The sequence below is a fragment of the Papaver somniferum genome, chromosome 8 (assembly GCF_003573695.1).
Source record: "Papaver somniferum cultivar HN1 chromosome 8, ASM357369v1, whole genome shotgun sequence".
Classification (NCBI taxonomy): Eukaryota; Viridiplantae; Streptophyta; class Magnoliopsida; order Ranunculales; family Papaveraceae; genus Papaver; species Papaver somniferum.
In genome coordinates, this window is record NC_039365.1 from 118,204,945 (window position 1) to 118,224,023 (window position 19,079).

Here is a 19,079-nt window from a genome sequence, read left to right on the forward strand (position 1 = left end):
CCCAAATCACCCACTGAGTATGAGGATGTACATAGTGAGGTTTTTGCTTTTGTTTATGACTGGAAGACTGATGATTACAAGTTAATAATACTGGTGATCTTTGAGGGATATAAAGACAGATGTTTAGTCGATGTTTAGTCGTTAGCATCAAATTTATGGAGAGTTAATAAGCCCCCACCGCCGTATATGTTTCCTTTTAGGCGAGAAATTGGGGAGATTGTTAACGGAGCTTTGCACTGGTTATGCAAAACGCCTGATCGATGCTCTACGTTAGTCATCTCTTTGGATGTTAGTGACGAAAAATTTAAAGAATTGCCACTATCGAAAGAACTTTTGAAGGATAAGTATATGCTGATGACTGTGGGAGTGTTGGAAGGGTGCCTTGTCTACTCGCTAAGGTTGATAAGGTTGGTGTTGAAGTTTGGGTGATGCAGGATTATGGAGTCCGTGAATCTTGGACTAAACGTTTTCATCTTTAACCATGAGAGGATTGTGAATACCAATTATTTGAGGCTTATGCGATATTTCAAAAATGGTCAGATTCTACTTAATGATTGTGGTAATTTAGTTATATATGACATGAAGCATTCAAGTGTTAGAGAACCAAACAACTTTCGTAGTTTAACATTCTACGATGCAGATAATTATGTAGAAAGCCTAGTTTCACTCAACTCTGGTACTTATTTGGGGAGAGATGAAATGGGAGAACATGAAGAGGCCTGAGAAGAACAACACTGATATATGTCATTAGTCCTTATTATATTTTTTTATCATGGCTGATGTTGATCTGCAACTGTTTTAGGGAACACTTCGAAGAGAGAAAGTATAAACGAGGTGAGGAGTTAATATTTGGCTTCAATGTTTTCGTCCATCTTGTGAACCTTTTGGTATGTACCTTGTAAGAAACTGAAACTTGTAGTCTCCATCCATTACATATTGATGCAATTTTCTATTTGAAATTTTGGTTTAGCTTTTGTGTTGTTCTTTGTGTTTTTGATTATTGTCAGTGCCCAATCTTTTGAAGTAATAACAGTATTAAGAGTTGTGTTTATCAATGCAATATCACTCTCCCTATGACTGCATTTATTTTATACTCTCCTCAAAAGTAACATTATAGAGTTTTGCTTGTGTTATAGTGTGTTTTATCCTAAACTCTGTTCAATTAAGAACCTCTTTTTTATTATCATGTAACTGGATTCAAAGTTTTGTTCGTTATATCTGTTCAGACTTTCGAAGTAACTTTTTCTGATAGAACTGTAGTTAATTTAGTTGCAATTTGGTTTTCTGTTTTATGCTATTAATTCTCGTAGTCATCCAATCTGTAGGAGTTCTTTCTTTCTAGTCTCATTTTTTAGTAGTTCGCATCGGGATGCCATCTACTATTCTTTGCTTCCTAGTTGAGACTTTGTTGAGTTCATTGAGAATGATCAGTTTTATTGAAATTAGATGGCAGAATATAGTAGAAACGGAAAGCAAGTGATCTGTTGAGTACATTGTATAAGTGTGCTGATTACTTGTATGTTTTTAGTAAATAGTAAAATTGGTACAACAGTGACAAAGTGCTAAATGGAGCAGACTGGCAGGCACTCACTGAACGCGGTTTGTTCAACCTATAAATGGATCACTGCTGCTTTAGTGCTATTAATGTATCTCTGGTTATATTTCAATGGAGTTACACTTAACTTAATCATTTACAATGTTGTTTTCTTTTCTTAGTAAAACGGGTAGTAAATGTGGTATTTCAGACATCTACTTAGTTCATTTGTCTTGGTCTGGTTTAAATCGCTATTCCGTTGCCTAGAATCCCTAGTTTATTAGGGTTTGTATTATGTACAAGCTGTTGCAGTTATGGATTTTCTCAGTTGCAGAATTATTGAATTTTCTTCCATTCAGAATCCGCAACATGGTGTGAACCATGTGATGTTGCGGATATGAACAATATATTTATATCTGTGAACTAGTGTTACGAAATTTGTACCGAGTTACAGAAATTAAGCCACCATCTATACTCAAAAAACGTACTTAAGCCACCATCTACACTCAAAAAACGTACTACTGATGCAATGGGTCCATAGAGTTTTGTTTTTTGCAGACTTGTGAGCGGCGTCACAACAAGGAGTGTTCTAGAAATTTAATCTCAGAACTTACTTTTTTGCTCCTCCTGAAAACACTGGTGGTATTCATTGTCGTAGCTATTAAGTGATGGATCTGTTGTTGTTGCTCCTTATTCTTTCAAATCTTGTACAGTTGAAACTCTATTGATTAATACTCAATTACTTTAATAATCTCTCTAAAACAATATAGTGATGCATCTATTGCTCCTTATTCTTTCTAATCCAGATTCCCAAATTCCTAACCCTTGTGTTAATACAATTAGCAAGCTGAACTAGTTTATTTACGTAAATAACCATCAGTTCTCTATAATTTCCTATTCAAATAGCCCCAAAGAGATTGAGAAATCTGCCAGTGTCCACAACCAGGACCCAACACTTGGGGCAAATGAATTACAGTTTAAATGATATACAGTTTAATTGAAAGTGCTACTGCTCCACAAGGTTTTTTAACTCTAAAGATCCCCAGTATGTGAACAACAAAACTATGTCTCCGTCCACTTAATTCGAAACAATTTATATCTTTTATGGTGTCCAAGTTCTTGGATGTTGCCGTTTTAAAAGTTACTTTTTTTCCCAGAAACAAACTTGCAATCCGTGATGAAGTAGACATAATATTGGACACAATAACTAGACAAGCACCAATCACTCAGCAAGTTTTTACAATTAACAAAAACCTGACAGCAATTAAACTCATTAGTTTGGCTAAGTAACTAAAAAGAGAGAAGGCAAAAAAAGAAGACAAACAGCTGAATTTTAAGCAAATGTGGTCCCCCAAATGGACAGTCAGATTGGATATTTGGTCATCAGTGTTATCTACTTGGTATTTTCCTTAATCGCAAACATGGCTTGAAATAACCAGTCCCATGTAACATTTGGTGGAACTTGACGGTTCGTTTATATCTGTCCCTAAAAAGGTTTCAGGTTTGAGTCGCTATCGAGGGAAGAGGGGTATTGGAGCTTCTTACATCACCATACCTCCATCTATTGTGAACACCTACAAGACAAACAAATTCAGACAGTATGAGACTAAGTTGATAAGCAAGATAGAAATGCCAATATTGTGACAAATGCGATCCCTCGCTCAATGTAACAAGAAAATACACAATGACAGGGCTGGTATACTACTACTATACCTGTCCTGTAATATAACTAGCAGCAGGATTAAGAGCCAAAAATTCCACTAGACCAGCAACTTCTTCTGGTTGTCCATAACGTCCTGTAAGAATTATGATCATTAGATATGAGATCTGTGCCTCGCCCTTATTCATGTGTTTCTATTTATTTACTTCTAAAACAGACTTGGGGGGGTAGCAAAACAATGTAGTAAAGGGTGGATATCAGGTCTATCAAGTTCATCTGTTTAAGTGGACCATGGGTGGAAATAATTAATGATTATGTTTTCTAAATGACGAAGAGGGGAGGAAATGATATGAAAACTGGCCAATCGACGATGAAAGTAGTCTTACCCAAGGGAATTGTCTCTAAGATTTTCTTCTCAATATCTTCTGAAAGTTTGGCAGTCATATCAGACGCAATGAACCCTGGGGCGATAGCATTTACCTGTAAGAGATGCGACGTATGTAATTAATTACCATTGACAATACTGAAGTATGAGTGCGTACAACACTAGGTTTGAGGGCCTAAGATATGAAACTCTTACATTGATACTCCTGCTAGCATATTCCTTAGCAACACTCTTGGTGAAGCCAATGACTCCTGCTTTTGCAGCACTGTAATTGGCTTGTCCAGCATTGCCAATCAAGCCAACAACGGATGCTACGTTGATAATTCTTCCCTGTAGAATTGGTAATCAAAAGCTAGGAGTTCAGAACAAAGTTTAAGATCTACCTTGTCCAAATAATCAAATGCCAATTTAGATAAACTTCAGTGAATACCTTTTTCTTCTTCATCATAATTTTAGCTGCTGCCTGCAAAGAGCAGTTGATAGAATTAGAATCTGGAGATCTCAAGCCTCTGCACCTAAAACTAGCCAGATCGTTGTTTGAAGATACTTACTTGTGTACACAGAAATACACCTGTAAGATTCAAGTCAATAACATCCTGCCACTGAGACTTCTTCATTCTCATCAACAAACCATCTCGAGTAATTCCTGAAACCATTTATACATGTCAGGATGAAACTGAACATCAATGTTAACACATGACAGAGAAGAATGTGAACAATTGATAACCTGCATTATTAACCAAGACATCCACTGTTCCCCATGCATCAACTGCCTGCAGATGTGACAATTCAATGAAAACAAACCAGAACTTGTAAGTACCAACAACAAAAAAGAAAGTATTCCAATAAGCCAACCAACAAGCAAGTCCCTTACAGTTTTAATCATAGCATTGACATCTTCTTCTTTTGAAACGTCTCCCCCAAAAGTAAGAGCTTGACCCCCACAAGCTTCAATCTGCATGAAAGCATATACGTTGGTTATTCTCACGTGCATTGAACTATGGAAACTCACCAGAATAAAAGTTCAATTAGAAATATAGATGAAAAAAGAAATCATCAGATAGAGCAGTATACTAGCAGAAACCATTCAAGATACATTCAATAGCTTGTAGTGTAATCTACAGAGTTGGGCTTTTGGCCTTCGTTATGGTACATTAACTACAAAAACCAAAGAATTCATACAGCTGAAGCAAAACCGAAGAATGTGCCAACATTGTGCACCGGGGTTTAAACAATTATTAACTTTTCTTTTTAAGAATAATGAAACAATTTCCAGCTTAGTCAATTACCCCAGTCGATTAAGCTGTCAAATATATAGCATCTTTGATCATAGACACGGACGATTTAAAAGTAAGGAAACAGGAGCAAATACTAATATTAAGTAAAAAAAAAAAATCCTCAGTTCAGACTAACCTCTTTTGAAACTTCTTCAGCTTCTTTTGAAGACCTTGCGTAATTGACAAGGACCTACCACAAAAATGTGAAAACAATCAAGACCATGAACAGAAAGGAAAGCAAGTATCAATTTATACTAATTTAGCAAAGCGGGACAAAAACTAAACCTCACGGAGCATGCTAAAATTCGAGAGAACCTACAGTGAGTATCTCAGATAACCCGAAAAATGGAGAAGCCAAAGGAACCACATTCATAAACATATGACTATGAATGTTAATAAAAATTACCATATCCAATAAAAATCTTTAATAGCCTCGCAGGACACCATACAGCAAGTGGACATGGAGACACTCACAATTCTACAATTTTGCACTACTGGCACAAGAAAGTGTACATAGACACATTGGACTCAACAAAGTGTAGTAATTTTAATAAAAAAAGGTGCAATACTTCATTGGCAGCATCCTTTGATTCATTTTCAAAAGCACAAAATCATTGCAGAAAATAAAATTACTCTGAGTAGACAAATACTTTTGTATAGACAACTAGACATTCCATAAACATCTATAAACATTGAAATATAACTAAAACACACTAGCCCAGTTAAACTATAACAGTAAATTAATCACTGAAAAGACTTCACTATTTTCAACCCCAATTTCCATGAATACATCCTGTTCTCGACTTGTTAACGAATCTCTCCTCCTGCATTTAACAAACATCAAATTGTAAAAGACAAACAAACCTTACAACCAGCTTTACCCAAGGACAAAGCAATAGCCTTCCCAATGCCTCTAGAAGCTCCAGTAACAATAACCACTGGAGATTCTACATCTTTAGCCACTTCCACAGTCGCTGCTTCAACCGCTGCAGTAGCTTGAGTTCTTACTCCTGTTAGAAATTTCAAAATCCATCAACAGAACACATAACCTAAAAAATTGAATCACCAGATTCAAAGAGTTTCATGAGAACCAAGCAAATACTGAATATTCGTACAAAATCTCATAGGAAATAACGAAAATGAAAAGAAGAATCAAAAGATTATTACCACTTGATGAAGAAGAATAATTAATTGATCTACATTGTAAAGCAGGAAAAGATCGAATCGAAGAAATGGGAGTGAAGTGAGGAAAGTTAAGGATCTTTCGAGATTCAGATTGAGTCGAAATTGTTCTTCCGACACAAGTGATAGCGGATCCAGTAGCAGTAGCCATGAAAGGAACTCTAGATGATAATCTTTGAATCAAGAATTTGGAAGAAGAAGAGGTAAACGAGATCGCCAGTATCGGGTTTATATAAAAAGATAGGTAAAAGGACAAAAGAAAATGGCGCTCTTGGAACCTCCGTGGGTAAAATCTGTATGGCGATGAAACCTAAAAAAAAAAACACGAAACGATTAGATCCTATTTTTCCTTCTTTTTTTTTTGTTTTTTTGTTTTTTTGAAAGAGTTATTTTTCCTCGCTGACTGACAAGTATACAATCTACTACTTTTGCTCCTCTACTTTTTAAGTGTACACTTCTGTATGCGTACCATTGTACCAAAGGAAACGAATACAAGGTAGGAAAGCAAGGATTTCCCATTCTTTTCCTTTTACTTTTTTTTTTTACTTTTTTTTTTGCGAGTAAAGATAAATATTGAGTATTACCAAACATAAGAGTACAAGAAGAAATTGAGAACCAGAAAATGGTCTTACGGTTCCCATGCTCCCTTCAGACGGTTTTAAGTTCCGTAATTGTCGGAACCAACTCTAATTTAAGGAGTCTCGAAACAGTATAGGGATCACTAATTTAGGATATCATAAAAAGAAAAAGAAAAAAACACAACAAGAAAGAAAAGAAAAAAAATACAAAATGTTGAGGTTATGAGCTTTAGAAAATAGACTTATATTTCTAGAATCTGCCCTGGACCCTGGTATTGCTACTACCTTGGTTTTGATTACTAATCTTATCTAATATAATAGACCTATTTAAGAAAGCAGGTTAATCTTCATTCCAGCTGTTAAAAATTGAAGATTTCTTTGCCTCCACTGTCAGCTGGCAAATTCTGTGGCTGACAAGTCGGCGGAAAACAAAGATATCGTGATATACTTTAAGATGTAAATCTAACCTTTATGTTTTTTTTAAACTTTTTTTGTCTACGTCTGCGATTAACAATGTAGATATTGTTTAGAATAGTGAACTAACTAGGATAAACAGCTCAACTCAGACCAGTGAGGTAGGGGAGGTTCTTACAACACTAGAAGCTTGGAGTTGAGGAGTGCAAATAGAGGCCGCTAATATCCAAATTGAAACCAGCTGCAACAATCTTCCGGGGGTGATAAGTAAGAATTAGAGCATTTCTTGGCAAGATGGGAAGCAAGTAAACTGATAATGAGCAACCTGTGATCTTTACGGAACTCCCCTCAATTGGGATATGACGTAAACTGCTTGTGTCTGCAACCTAATCCAAATTATGTTGAATTATTTTTATTAATATATATTTTTGTACCAAAAAACAAAAACAAAAAAAAAATATTCGTAAAAATGGTCCAAGAAAAAAAAATCATAATTATTCAGAAAAAGAAATTGTTATGCTAATTTTTTTTATTATGAACCAAAAAGGGGATAATCATTGATTAAAGCTCTCAAGAACAATCATAGACCAAAAATACGTAACTATATACACGGTAAATAACATCCTCCTAGTGACCAACAAACGACAAACTTCGAGTGATTAACAACTGAATTTTCTAAAACGAACAAATGTATCATATCCAAGATCTAAGTGTCAAATACAAAGCCTGAGTCCAACTATAAACCTAGAAACATACTCGGAATGACACGACCTAACCGTAAAAACTAGCCAACAAACCCCTAGCTGGTGTTGGTGCATCATCACCATGAAGATCAGCACTAGCGCGGCACTACCATAACCATATCCCGATACAACGTGTTCCCGAGAGTTGTCTCACATCTATATATAAGCAATCAACAACTGCACCACTTACACAGAGACGGGAAAGAACAACTGTTCTACAGAAGTAGCAAAAAACGTTAATCCACCATTCTAGCCTCAAGCACCATCATCATTAATATCTAGCCACTATCACAAAGAAAGTTCTGCAAAAAGGAAAAGCAGATGCTAGGATCTTAGAAAACGAGAGTGAATAGTAATTTTATGGTCCAACTCTTTCTTATTAGGTGGATCGTTCTAGGGATGCTCCAAAGCATACTAAACCTAACTGATTATTAAACCTAACTAGTTTTCAAATGGTACAAAAGGATTTTAATATTGCATAAGTCGTTAAATCTTTGTTTGGTTCTGGTGAACCTTCAAACCAAGCAGAATATTGTTGGTTTAAATTGATAATTTAAATTATAAATTCTTTCATTTTAAACGTAACACTAGATATTTAATAACTTCTTGAGTTACCTACTTATCTTGGGTTTGAGGAAGATATATCTTTTTTTCAGGTTTTTGTTTTCAAATGAGTAGCCTAAAATAGGTTTGAATGGGTATTATTTCGAGTCGGCTCAATTAACTAGCTATTAAGTCCTTATAAACTCAATTAAGAAATTCGGTTATGGATTAGGTTATAGTTAATATAAGAATATTTTGTGTGTGTTATAACTAGTATAGGTTATCATTAATAAAATATGGGCTATAAGTAAGAGAATCCAAAATTGTTTTGTCTTAGTGAATTAGTCGGTAACACAATTGTGACAGTAGTGTTTTTTTTCAATTATAAGCTATACTATTTTAAAAACAATTTTCACCTGTTTTTTTTTTATAACAATAGAGATTTTATTCATTGAGAAGGAATAGGCAGTGGATGCATATGCAGTACAGACTGAACCCGTGGCGAGTATTCCTTATACTCTTCCAATAATAGTTTGTCTCTCCTAACCCGTTTTGAAATATTGTCTGCTAAATTATTTAGATCTCTTCTAACATGAGAGATCTTGGAAAACTGAAAATAAATAACTAAAGATTTGATACTTCTAATAAGGTAAAAGTTCTCCCATCTGACTTGCATACTGTCAGATAAAATAGATTGAACTACAACTTTCGCATCAGCAATAAGGTGGATGTTGTTAATTTTTTGAGCTTTATCCCATCTCAGCCCTTCTAGAATTGCCATGCATTCTCCAGCCTATGAGTCGATTACTCCATCTGCATACGATCCCTTAACTCCGCCATAAATCCTTGTACCTGAAATCAAAACCATACCAGTGCCAGTAGTATTAGTAAATTTATCAAAGGAAACATCTACAAACATTTTATCAATATTTAGATATTGTTGTGTCTCAATAGCAGTTGAGGATTGAACTGCTATATTTGACCGAAGCAAGAAAAAAGTTTTGCAGATGAAATCTTATTCTGGAGACAGTCGACAAAGGATTAATCGTTTCTTTCTGGAAAACACATTCATAACGCTCCTTCCAGATTATCCAATAGCCCACCATTAGAGTTAATCTCCAGTCTCTTAGCACTTCGGTTCCATTTGAAAACTGAGAACTGAACCAAGAAATAATCCATTCTTTGATACTGCCACAGTTATAGCAACCTGATCTATATTGATGTTAAGGCACCTCCAAACCATTCTGGCATGTCTGCACTGTAAGAGCATATGAAAGAGTGTTTCTTCAGCATGATTACAACAGCTGCAGCTAGTATCAATTTCACCATTATACCGAGATATCTTGTCTCTAGTTTGAACTATCTCTTTAAGACATTTCCATATGAAGAGTTTAACTCTATGTGAATGCTTCGTTTTCCATAGAGATTTCCAAACCAATTTGGGAACTGTATTAAGGGATTCTTGATGTCGTAAACTGCTTTTAGTAAGTTTGTTATAGGCACTCTTGACTATGAACAAACCATATCTTGTTGGTTTCCATCTGACTTGATCTTCTTCACTAATATTGAGTTGCATTCTGGTAATCTTCTCTACCACTTCAGCTGCCAAAAGAGATTTTAGGAGGTTGATGTTTCATTCAGAAGTAAGTTGATTAATAAGTTCTGAGACATACATATAATTTGAATGACTGGGACATATGGGAACCAACTTGTAATCCAGAAATCTTTACAAATACGAGTCTTCTTGCCATTATTAACTTCCAAACAAATATTTTGCTGAAGATACTTTAGACCTACTTCAACTCCTCTTCATATCCATGAATAATTACTCTTATCTTTTTTCTATGTGAAGAAACTCTTCATTTTTGAAGTATTTAGCTTTGAGTGCTTTAACACACAAGAGATCAGATTGCTTACAGATTCTCCAAGCCATTTTCGTGAGTAGAGCATGATTCAACATCTCTAAATTTCTAAAAGCCAGTCCACTTATCTCTTTAGGTATGCATAAAGTTGACCAAAAAACTGGATTACTCCCTCTATTTGACTTGTAACCCCAAAAGAACTTCCTTTGCAAAGTATATAGTTGTTGTATTAAACGTTTAGGAATCTTGAATGTACTCATATGATACATAGGAATAACATTTAGGATAGCCTTCAACATTGTGCCTCTACCTGCTTGACACATGTTCTCACCCTGCCAATTTGCAAGTCTTTTTTCAAAAGCACACTTGATATCTTCAAAAGATTGAACTTTAGACTTACCAATTAGAAGAGGATGCTTCAAAAAAAAAAATTGGAAGAGGATATCCAAGATATTTCTCCTTATTATCTATATTCTTTACTCTTAGAATGTGACTAAGAGTGTCACAAAAGAGGGTTCCAAATTATTGCTAAATAAGATGGATGATTTGTCAAAGTTAATGATCTGACCAAATTGTGGGCTAAAGTCTTCAATAACATGAAGAAGATTAACCACACTAGTTAAATTAGCATGAGTAAAGATTAGGCAATCATCTGCAAAGAGCAAATGATTAATAGGAGGAGCACCTCTAGCTGCTTTGATACCTGGTATCTTTTTAGAGTGATGAGCTGTAGTAAGTGTTCTTGAAAACCATTCCATGGCCAATATAAACAGATATGGGCTTAGTGGATCTCCTTGGCGAATACCTCTTGAGGGATTAAAATCTGAACAAGGCGAGCCATTGAGAAGAACCGATAAAGTTGTACTGTTGATGCATTGATGAATAAGATTAGTCAATTCCTCACAATAACCAAAACTCTTCATCACCTTTATAATAAAACACCACTCTAGTCTATCAAAGGCTTTAGACATATCAACCTTGAGAGTTAACCAACCACTTTCACCTTCTTTCTTCTTCATAGAATGAATAAGTTCATGTGCAATAATTGTATTATCATTAATTAACCTTCCAGATACATAAACAGCTTGATAAGGAGAAACAATTTTATCCATCAAGGTCTTTATTTTGGACACCAAGATTTTAGAAATAATCTTATACGAACTATTACATAAACTGATAGGCCTGAATTCAGTTGGAGTTGTTGGTTTTCTTGTCTTAGGTATGAGAGAGATGTATGTCTTATTGAGAGACTTAAGAATGTGCTTAGAGGTGAAAAAACTTTTAGCCATATCACAAATATCTTCTCCCACAATATTCCATTGAGATTTATAGAATCCTGCCTGGAATCCTTCAGGGCCAGGAGCTGACCAATTTTCCATACTTTTGAGAGCAATTAAAATTTCTTCATTAGTAGGGATAGCCACAAGAGAAGCATTATCTTCTTCAGTAATAATAGAAGGAAGATTAGAATAAAATCTTTCTTCAATCAAAGGATGAGAAGAAATACTTATGTCTTGAAAATTATCAGTTAACAGTTTAGCAATTTGATCTCTAAAATGAACCCAATTACCATTTTGATCTTTAAGAGAATCAATATTGTTTCTAGTTCTGTTCCTTTTGGTAATGTTATGGAAATATTTGGAGTTATTATCCATATGATTAAGAAAGTTATCTCTTGACTTCTGCTTATTGAATTCATGTTGGATATGATGCCATTTTTGTAGCTCTTCATTAATTTCAAAAGCCATGGAAGTATTTTCTTGAGAATAAGTTTGAGCTTGAATATCAGAGAGTTGTTGTTACAAAGTATCCACCTTAAGATTGATGTCACCAAAGTGTTCTCTGTTACATTTAGATAAAGTAATTCTTGTAAATTGTATTCTTTTAGTTAACTTGAAAGCAGCTGATCCTTGAACATGCTTACTCCATGCTTTTGCTATCTCAACAGCACATCTTTTATCATTCAGCCAAGTTTGAAAAAACTTAAAAGGTTTCCAAAGCTTTGGTTGATTATAATCAGTAATGAGCATAATGGGACAATGATCACTTCCCAGCTGATTCTGATGAAGAACTTTTGAAGAAGGAAAATAAGAATCCAACATGCATTACCTAGTGCTAAGTCTATTCTCGATCTTTTTTGCCTTGTCCCCAGATTGTTATTTGTCCATGTATGCTCATGGCCTATGAAACCCAAATCATCTAATCCAATATCCCGAAGTATTGACTTAATCCAGCCATCAGAATAAGAAGAAGTAGAAGAATTATCCTTAGAGAGGTGAATATTGAGATCTCCTAACCACGGACTAGTAACATTTTTACCAGTTTCATTGATGAAGTCCCATTGTTCTTTTTTCCTCTGACCTTTACCATACCCATACATACAAGATAATAGCCACTCAGGTTGGCTGGGGTCATCTTGAATAAGCAAATGGAACATATTGTTATTGGAACCTAAAACTTCACAAGAGAATCCATTTTTCCACATTATTGTAAGACCACCAGACAAGCCAACCGAAGATATGTAGCGAACATTAGGGAATTGATAAGGAGTAACAAGAGATCTCATCTTATCCTCATGAAGTTTGGTTTCACATAAGAAGATAATATCCGGGTTTTGTGTCCTAATCAAATCTCTAATTTAGTTTCTAGTATTAACAATTTTAAGACCTTGAACATTCCAAGAGATAACCTTCACTGTATGAGTGTAGATTCTTTGTGAATAAAATTCTTTATAAAACCAATGTAAAGAAAAAAATTACTCGAACCCTGAAAACTAATATGAATGTAACTTCTTATGCAAGGAAACCGTAATGATTCAAAATAACTATGCTAGCACAATAAATACTAAAAGGTTTTAACTCTATGATTAAAGAAAAAACCCTAATAATAAATATGTGTTGACCAACAAAAACAATAGCATGAGATCGAGTGAATACGTGAAAACAGTTAAAATGACTTGGGTATAAACAAAAACTAAGAAGATATGAGTATTTAAAATTACCTGAGTCTCCAGGACATTGCTTCCAGTTTGATCTTCTTTTGAAGTGACCCTGAGACTAGTCTCTGCAACTGTATTGATGCTTGAGTTAATGTTCTGTGGACTGGAATTAGCATCAGAAGGTATGACTAAGGCAACTTCCTCTACTCGAATTCATTTTCCAAGTCTTTGATCTTCAGTCGAAGTATCCATATTAGCAGTGAGAAGAAAATCCAGATTAATAACTTCTTCATCTTTTGGCGGAACAAATGTGGTTGTTTTGACATACTTTTTATAGTCTTACTGGCTATTGGCGCATCCTGAGCAGACCTAGAAGTAATAGTTTTCCTGACATTGGTAACTTTCCCAAAAAAAATACGGCTTCTCATGGGCTTTCAAAAAATATTCAGCCGCATCCTTACAAGCTCCCTTGTTATGGTTAATGACATAGCATTCAGTGCAAATGGCTCTTGGTTGCCTCTCAAAAAAGAATTTCTGCCATCGACTAACTCCTGAATTCGTAACATATTTCACTCCTCTTCTAAGAGGCATGGAGAGATCAACATTGACACAAACTTTTACTGGAATATTTCCATTTGGGATAACATCTTTAGATTCAATCCCTATAACTTCACCCATTACTTCCCCAATCTTAGTAACTGAAAAAACATTCATGTGCTCTGGAAGAAGGTATTTGAGTTGTATCCAAAATTGCTGAAATCCCCAGTGTTTTTCAGTGTAGACCATACCTGGGATATATTCATGAACCACTAGAAGATGGTTGTTGACACTCCATGGTCTTTCATTAATGACTGTGTTTATCAGATCCCATTTGTTAAACTTGAAAAGCATAATATTTGGTTCAAGCTCAATAATCTTCATATCTTCTTGAGTGATGAATGGCCAAGTAAAACCAATCCATTTTTCCATAGTTTGATAATTCATTCTTCCTTCTATGATTACTTTTCCAATCGCAGTAGCCTCCCATTTGTTATCCTCTTCATCATTGATATCATTATCCTGCTGACATATTACAATTTTTGTAGAGTCTCCAAGATCTAAGGTTGCTTTTTTGAACTTATTAACTAGATCCACCACTTGACTAGAGCTTTCTTCTTCCATTTTGATTAATAAGGTATGAAAAAGACTGGAATTGGGTTTTGGTAGAAAAAGGTTTATGTATGTATAGTCAATGAGATATTGGGAATATACTATGGTTAACTTTGAGGATAATCTTTGACTATAACTAAGGGAACATTTAGATATGGCAAGATTTTTGGGCGAGAAACCTGTACAGCTGGTAATTGACCACAACAGAATGAAAAGTAAGGTAACTTTCTGCTTATAACTGAAATGAATTTTTTTGAATTGGCGGAAAACCGGGGAAAGATTGACTTATGACTTACTGATCTAAATCGGAATGATAACTCAGTCCACAGAATAACAGAGAAACCTTGAACATCAACATAATCCACAAAGGAAAGCAAAAGCTTAAAGACGTACTCTGCAAACGCAACAATCACAACATACGTTAAGGCAAAAGCCATTGATGATAAATCAAACTGCAAACGCATCCTGGAGAAACCTGAGAAATTAGGAACTCATTAAGAAAAATTCAGAGAGTTTGAAAAGTGATATAAACTATCGAAAAAACCTTAATTTTAGATAGACTATAAGCATTAAACAAGGATTAAAATGATAAAAGACATAAACTTTAATAGATGATAGTGATTAAAATGCAAGAATCATGAAGACACGAGAAAAAATAAAGACTGAGTCACCGATTTAATGTTCACTTGTTTGACGTCACAATGTTGCCAAGCATGATTTTTTTCTCTTTCCGATTAATAAATTTTTTGGTGTTAACGAGTTGTGGATTCAGGTCATTAGCATCATCACCCGATTATGAAACTCTAAACCCTTTGGAAGATTACAATAACACCTAGGGCTAGAACCAAACGTACTAAAGGATAATGAAATGAAGACTCGTTGACTATCGTCGCATATCTTCTCATGCTTCACCACCTTAGAGCGCCCTAAGTTCGTACGTTCCGTGGTAAACACATTACTATCATCTCAAAAAAAAAAATTGTAGCATAGATCAATAGCTCCTAGACTACTTCCTAAATTCTCCATTTGGGAATATTTGGCAATTACCGGGTTCAGGCTTCAATTTTTTTAACACATTACCAGCTAATCTTACAAAAAGAAAATACTTATAATGTCAATATATAGGCATATACTAGAAGCCGCATGTATTGTAATAAAAAATAATAAGCTTATAAAATTAAAATCAAGAATAGCAAAATGCACCCTAATATTTTAATTTTTAAATTGATTAAAAAAATATATCTATTAGAAAAAATTGGTCAATAAAGAATTTTTGGTGAGGAATTAAACTTTAATGGTTATTTTTTCTTTAGATTGGTCACTAACCAAGACAGAAGAATTAATGGGTGAAGAACGTGCGAGGAGCTGAGCATTTAGTAGGTAAAAGGTAGCTAACTAAGAATGTGACTTCAGGTGATGTGAGATAGAATTTGGTGAAAAAAGTCTTCTCCTAAGTGAAAACCAATAGCAAGATTCTTGGATGTTCCGTATAGGGCTTCGAATTGACACAAGACAGATAGCCACATCTAGCACCTGACAACTGACTCGTTAGTTCCCAGTTAAACGTTCGTGATGCAGTAATTCCATTACAAAAGTTCAAGAAATCAATGAAAATTAGAATTGGAACAAGAACCATTTTACCTGGCAGGATTGGTTTAGTAATTCAAAACTAACAAAACACTGTACAAAGTTCGTTATTCTTCAGTAGTCAAATCTTTTGCTGCTAAGTAAACATTCTATTGCTATGAATATATATCTTTACCGACTCCATTCTCAAGATTTCAACAAAACAAGAAAATGATGAACTTTCTGTACAGTATGTAACATTACCAATCTTGAAATTACGATTAAGCCTTCACGAAGAATGTATGTCAGCAGCACGAATAGCCTCGAGAAGCTTTGAACGCGTGGCATCCTGAAATCAGCAACACCGAGAGATTAATGTATGAAAAATAAGAGATAGTACACAGTAATTGCTTATTGCGACAATATATCACAACACCAAATATTATTGCTGGAGTCCTTTACATGTCATAAAAGAACAGAAACTATGACCACTGACATGTTTAAATACATGTCATAAATAGGTAGTTACACATGTTCCATGTACCTAGGAATTTGAGTACAAAAATTATACAGTAGACAATCCCTACTAACCATGCCTACTGACAATGTCACATTATGAGCAAGATGGTCTAAGATCAAACTAGGTTTACATATATATAGCGTAATGCTATTCCAGATGTTCACAAATTCTACGACTATCAACCATTGACCAACTACTCAAACAAAAGTCTGCTATGAACAGTTAGAAATCTTACCATTATGAGCGTCAACACAGAATTCACTGGATAAAAAAATTTATGCACACAACGCTGAGTCTGTGGCTTGTGTGGGTCACCTACTAAATTTTTTATTTGATTACGGTGCAGCCATTCGGTGAGTGTCAAATAGGTTGAACTTTTAACAATGCGGTAAAAAATATAAAAGTATTTTAAATCTCAATGTCCTAACTTCCCAAGCTGTGGTGATATCTCCCTTTCCCGTTTACTTCAACTGATGCTCTCGGCTCTCCACAGAGTTCCTTTCAACTTGGATCAAGTACAGTCTGCACTGCGACTAGATTCTCAATTTGGCAAGGCACTGATTTATTTAACGTGTTATCATTGGGTTTTAAGGATATGAAGTCTTGAAAGTCCTTTTTCTTTCTGGCAACTGAGGTTGTTTACAGGCAATTCCAAATTCGGAAACTGATGAAGTTCTAATCCTTATGGTACTTGTCAGAGATTTTTTATGCCCAAATTCAAAAATGACATGAAGTCCCCAAATTCTACGCTAACAAAGAATGCGACCAGTGGCAGTGACCAACTACTCAAAGCAAAGTTTGTGGAAGTTACTGGGAAATCTCTTAGTAACCGTTATTTGCGCAACATGTACCAGCACAGATTCCATAAAATGGAAAACACTAACCTTAAAACCAATTGACATCGGAAAATAACAGTGTGAAGGACCAGGCAGATTAATATACGCTACTGAATTATATTTAGAAAACAAAAGAAAAGAATACCCTGATCATAAAGAAATTTCCAGTTCATAAGCCTTGATCTACAAGGATAGAAATATCTGAAAAGATAAAGAAGGGAAACCCCAATCATTAAATCCAAGGTCCCTTGAATCGAATACAACAAAAAGTTACTTTAATGAAGAAAACCCAAAATACGCACCATCTTTCTGTCCAGTCTTTCTGATGAATGGCGCTTTGAGTAACATCTCATTAGTGAGAAAAACTGACCATCCCTCCTTCTCTATGACATTTATACCATTCCTACATTCACTTTCAATAACTCCTTTCACTTTTTCACCATTCACAGTAAGTTAAATTAAATCAATGTTAAAAACGAACGTCTTTCCCGTGTAGCAAGAATTTCATAAAATTTCTTGACAGCCATTTTTAGAATAACATAAACCAATCAGGAATTTAATTATAGCAGGAACTGATGAGCTCTTCTTTACAACATGTGGGATCACAGAAAGAAAAAAAATAAAAAAATTGATGGAACTCTTTAACTAAGATGAAAACCTAATACCACACAAATAAGGTTTCACTGTAATTAGGTGCTGTAGAAATGAAGAACCAAGTCACCAACTACATTACCAGGGTCTACTCTACTCAATGCATACATTATGATCTCTTTTCACCTGAAAAAACAAGCAAGAGACGATTATTAAGAACTAAAATCTCTCATCAATGTTAAGATTTAGAAATAGTGATTGGCATCAAAACTAACCCCTCATTTCGTAATTCTCAAAAATAACGAATAGTAGAAAAAAAAGAAAAAAAAAAACTCATTTCGTGATATCCGATTAAAACCCTAATTCTGAAGAAAAAATAGAAAACGAGATCATCCAAATCTTAATGAAACACATCAAGATTTAATGAGGAGTTAGAACTCGGACGAGAAGAGAGGGAAGGACTAGAGTCTAGAGAGAAACGTTCAATAAAGAAGAAGGGTTTTAAATCTTAGGGGGTGAGCATAGTTCGGATTCAGTCAATAAACATCCACGCTATGACCGGCCAGTCAAGTGACGCACAATGATTGCGCGTTACAGTGCATAGACTGTCAAGTGCTAAGAATGACAAGACCCTACAGGACCGGTGAAGCGCAAAGGTAGTGCTACATTGTAAAGACATTTGGCTAAGTAATGAAGTTTATTGGCCGACACAATGAAGCTTCATTGAAGGGAAGACAATACATGCCAAGTTGACAAATGCAACATGCGATGTTGGCATTGATGCATATCCATGGAATTGAGTTGGCCCAAACTCAAGGATGATGCAAGCATGTAGAGTAGATTAAGAATTAGTTTATGCATTAGTTCAACGCAGGTCCAAAGCTTAAAAAGTGCAAACAAGCTAGCAATGCAAGAGTGGCATTGCTATTGTCAAGCAAATTAACTAAGTGAAGCATATGATGCATGAATAATCAGAATGAGCTTGAGGTATTGTCCTTGATGATTGAAGAACAATGATTGACCATGCATTGGCTTAGAGCAAGAATTTTGCAGGGCAACAATGGCTGAGCATTGGATCAAGGCCGAGTTCAGTAAAGCGTAACAGTTGTGCAATACGGTTCAGGTGACGGTTAGGAGTTGGTTATTGGCTTTGCAAGCATGCCAAAAGTGTGAGACAAAGGTGAACGGTTATAATGTGTTTATAGCCATTTTAGAGTGTTCATAACCACCAAGAACAGGTGTGGCGCTAGTTGGCGTGACAACACAAAAGGTGGCAGTTGAAGTTGGCGGTTATGGAAACT

The 19,079-nt window shown here is 35.1% G+C and overlaps 2 protein-coding genes across 6 annotated transcripts; both read right to left on the bottom strand.

The window, feature by feature from the left end:
* Nucleotides 1-2,709: 2,709 nt before the first annotated feature.
* On the bottom strand, nt 2,710-6,417 carry LOC113302755 (3-oxoacyl-[acyl-carrier-protein] reductase 4-like). Its single transcript, XM_026551694.1, has 11 exons — nt 6,024-6,417; nt 5,721-5,866; nt 4,993-5,046; nt 4,454-4,534; nt 4,307-4,352; nt 4,131-4,225; nt 4,010-4,042; nt 3,775-3,909; nt 3,581-3,674; nt 3,248-3,330; nt 2,710-3,108 (listed from the first exon to the last, which is right to left on the bottom strand). Exons 1-11 carry the CDS (start codon nt 6,187-6,189, stop codon nt 3,076-3,078), a joined length of 966 nt encoding a protein of 321 aa, XP_026407479.1. The 5' UTR covers nt 6,190-6,417; the 3' UTR covers nt 2,710-3,075.
* A 2,369-nt stretch (nt 6,418-8,786) lies between these two features.
* Nucleotides 8,787-18,251, bottom strand: LOC113302756. 5 transcript variants are annotated; one of them, XR_003337084.1, is made up of 8 exons: nt 18,054-18,251; nt 17,921-17,964; nt 17,490-17,590; nt 17,333-17,388; nt 16,096-16,180; nt 14,562-14,659; nt 13,180-14,452; nt 8,787-9,168 (listed from the first exon to the last, which is right to left on the bottom strand). XR_003337084.1 is itself a non-coding variant. In XM_026551695.1 (5 exons), the coding sequence occupies exons 3-5, from the start codon at nt 16,177-16,179 to the stop codon at nt 13,486-13,488; spliced, it is 1,149 nt and encodes a 382-aa protein (XP_026407480.1). In that variant the 5' UTR covers nt 16,180; nt 17,333-17,388; nt 17,490-18,251; the 3' UTR covers nt 11,243-13,485. The 5 variants fall into 5 exon arrangements, 1 of the variants encoding a protein (XP_026407480.1); XR_003337082.1 differs by having other exon boundaries at nt 17,490-17,964; XR_003337083.1 differs by having other exon boundaries at nt 17,921-18,251.
* Nucleotides 18,252-19,079: the final 828 nt, after the last annotated feature.

What these genes read in the sequence shown, in the direction of transcription:
- LOC113302756 (XM_026551695.1), bottom strand. Translation starts at nt 16,179, where the DNA reads ATGCCACGCGTTCAAAGCTTCTCGAGGCTATTCGTGCTGCTGACATAC. An exon ending in TAATCGTAATTTCAAGATTG is followed by an intron (nt 14,660 to 16,095) that starts GTAATGTTACAT and finishes TTGCGTTTGCAG; the next exon opens with AGTACGTCTTTAAGCTTTTG. An exon ending in TATCATTCCGATTTAGATCA is followed by an intron (nt 14,453 to 14,561) that starts GTAAGTCATAAG and finishes GTCAATTACCAG; the next exon opens with CTGTACAGGTTTCTCGCCCA.
- LOC113302755 (XM_026551694.1), bottom strand. Translation starts at nt 6,189, where the DNA reads ATGGCTACTGCTACTGGATCCGCTATCACTTGTGTCGGAAGAACAATT. An exon ending in CTGAAGAAGTTTCAAAAGAG is followed by an intron (nt 4,535 to 4,992) that starts GTTAGTCTGAAC and finishes GCTTTCATGCAG; the next exon opens with ATTGAAGCTTGTGGGGGTCA. An exon ending in CTTAGAGACAATTCCCTTGG is followed by an intron (nt 3,331 to 3,580) that starts GTAAGACTACTT and finishes TAATTCTTACAG; the next exon opens with GACGTTATGGACAACCAGAA.